Genomic DNA, 2,500 nt, shown 5'->3' with positions numbered 1-2,500 from the left:
CCCACAGGGCACATGACAAGAATCTCCCACATGATCAGTGAGAAGCTGTAGATATCGGACGCCAGCAGGATATCAAAATCTTCATACGCGTCCACCCACATGGACAGCATCTCCGGTGACGCGTAGCGTGGACTACCCACCACCGGAATAAAGTAGTTAGCCGTTGTCTTTGCTACACCGCCCACCTTTAGAGAAAACAGAAAATACAGGAAGTCATAACGCTGTGTATAGCAGTGACTTGATTGGAATGTTGTTGTTGGCTTTATTTTAATTCGCGATGCAAAAGGGCAAGTATGCCCAATAACAGGAATGCGATTACCAGAGAGAGAGAGATAAGGAAGAAAAGAAAAAGAGGGGAATACAGCAAAACTTCCAAAATCCGGATGTCCCTAATCTGGCCACACCTGTCCACCAGGCACCTTTCTGACCCTTCTAGAGTCACGGAAATCGGCTTTTCAGAGAAACAACTATTGTTTAGAATAACAAATGTTTTCTTGCATGCAGTAGGTATGTATGCTTAGAGTAGCGGGCCATTCCTAGCTTTGGGAATATGAGGGTACATTTATCTGTATACCAGGGTTCCATCGGTAAAGGATTAAAAGAGTCAGAGCCACACAGAGATAAAACCCCTTTGTAGAGAACTGGGGGGGGGGGGGGGTTATGGCCCATCTGATTTCTCCTGTGCAGCCGGCCCCTGGTTCCTTTGCTCAGTACCACTCACCTGAGATTCTGTCCCATGGGCGGACTTTGGAACAGAGCTACACAGGTTTCCGATGCATGCGCTACCATCACGGCGAACAAACACATTGTACGTGGCCAGGTGGCAGTGAGCTATTGACGGCTTGAACTCTCCTGTGCTGTTGGTGCCTGGCGGAGAGCTGCTGTGTAGATAATGAAGACCTGAGGCGATGCTGTGCAGTATGCGTAGCATCTCCTGCGTCTGTACACAGCCACTACGCTGAACACAAAAACACACATACACATACATACACATACATACATGCGCGCGCACACACACACACACACACACACACACACACACACACACACACACACACACACACACACACGCACACACAGACATTCACACGTCCATACTCAGACTCAGACTCAGACATGCCCATCGAGGAATCGATGATACTCGACAGCTATGTTAGACATAGCGACTTGTGCTGGGACTACACCATACACACTCTCAAACACATTGACATGCCCCAAATCTAGCATAGTGGTTGATGAAGAAAGAGAGAGAGAGAGAGAGAGAGAGAGAGAGAGATAGAGAGAGAGTTTGGATTTATATTATAGGCTCCTGAATAGTTCCAAATGTGGACAATTTTGACTGTCCAGCATTGGATTAATCCATTTGAGGCTACAGGTCATGGCACCCAGGCTCTGCAAGCCATTCCATCAGTGGATCTTTCGCATGATTGGCCAGGACCGAATTCTGGTGAAATATTTGTTGTAAGTTGGTCTCAGTGGAGATTTGAGATTGTCAGCCAGAAGAAGAGAGAAGAGAGCAGAAAAAACAGGGCAGGGTTCTAGCCAGGTCAAAATTGTAGAGCGGGGGGGGGGGGGGGGGGGGCAGGGAAAACAGTTACCCGGTGACCCATTTTTCCATTTTGAAAATAACTGTCTTGCAATGCGAAATGCACTGTAAGGGTGAACCAGACTTCACCCCAGGCAGATGTGCCTTTATGAATCCTCTGGTACTGACTATCGACTGCATTTTCATTGATTGGCATGACAGAACACAAAAATCGGAAAATGAGTAGGCTACTCATTTCCCGATTTTGTGTAGGGGGGCACTTTTCACAAGGGGGCGCTTCGCCCCTCCCCCCCCCCCCTTTGGCTAGAACCAAGAGTAGATAAACAAGAGTGTGCAACTCCGGATCTCTCCTGCACAATCTGCAGATACCCCCGCCCACGGCGGAATTTTTTGTTGACGTCACCTTTTTTTCAGAAACGCGGACTTTGCCGCAGAGCAGTGTGAGAGCACGTGCTGGGCACCGAGCTTGTAGTGTAAAGCCCGGCCAGATGCACGAGGGAAACCTCTCCAAAAGGCTCGCAGTGCGTGCGTCGTCGAAAAGATTACGTCAACAAAAAATTCCGCCGTGGGCCAACCCATCCGCGAGTTGCACACTCTTGTTTATCTACTCTTGCTAGAACCCTTCAAGGGTATGCTTACCAGAAGGAGATCGCGAAGATTGCCATGGGTGCATCTCTCAAAGATCGTCCACATCCTGTTGCCCACGTCTCCAGTGCCCAGCAGACCTGCTTCCAGCATCCGTAACACAGCCGGATGCTGTAGATGGTACATCTGGATAGTATAGCATATCGGAATGTGAAGCTAGTAACTTAGTTCCTAGAAGTACACATGGCAAGTCATCATTCAATGAGCGATCACTCATGGCAGATTTCTGCAAGCGAGAATGGACAGTGTGCATATGAAAATACTACCATGCCATCACTTGTTTGGAAATGAGACTAAAGCTTAGAGGGC

At 48.4% G+C, this 2,500-nt stretch overlaps 1 protein-coding gene across 1 annotated transcript in view; it reads right to left on the bottom strand.

The window, feature by feature from the left end:
* Window positions 1-2,311, bottom strand: part of LOC135830790 (bone morphogenetic protein receptor type-1A-like) — a 4,800-nt gene extending 2,489 nt beyond the window's left edge. The window contains exons 1-3 of the mRNA XM_065343002.1: window positions 2,186-2,311; window positions 722-958; window positions 1-185 (exon numbers count right to left, since the gene is read on the bottom strand). The exon at window positions 1-185 is cut by the window's left edge and continues 5 nt beyond it. Coding sequence (XP_065199074.1) covers window positions 1-185; window positions 722-958; window positions 2,186-2,284 — 521 coding nt within the window. The 5' untranslated portion in view covers window positions 2,285-2,311. The remainder of the gene's footprint in view (window positions 186-721; window positions 959-2,185) is intronic.
* Between the last annotated feature and the right edge of the window lie 189 nt (window positions 2,312-2,500).

The sequence above is a fragment of the Sycon ciliatum genome, unplaced genomic scaffold (genome assembly GCF_964019385.1).
Source record: "Sycon ciliatum unplaced genomic scaffold, ocSycCili1.1 SCAFFOLD_2615, whole genome shotgun sequence".
Lineage (NCBI taxonomy): Eukaryota > Metazoa > Porifera > Calcarea > Leucosolenida > Sycettidae > Sycon > Sycon ciliatum.
The sequence above is the reverse complement of the archived record's forward strand: the minus strand, read 5'-3'. Positions and strand labels throughout refer to the sequence as shown.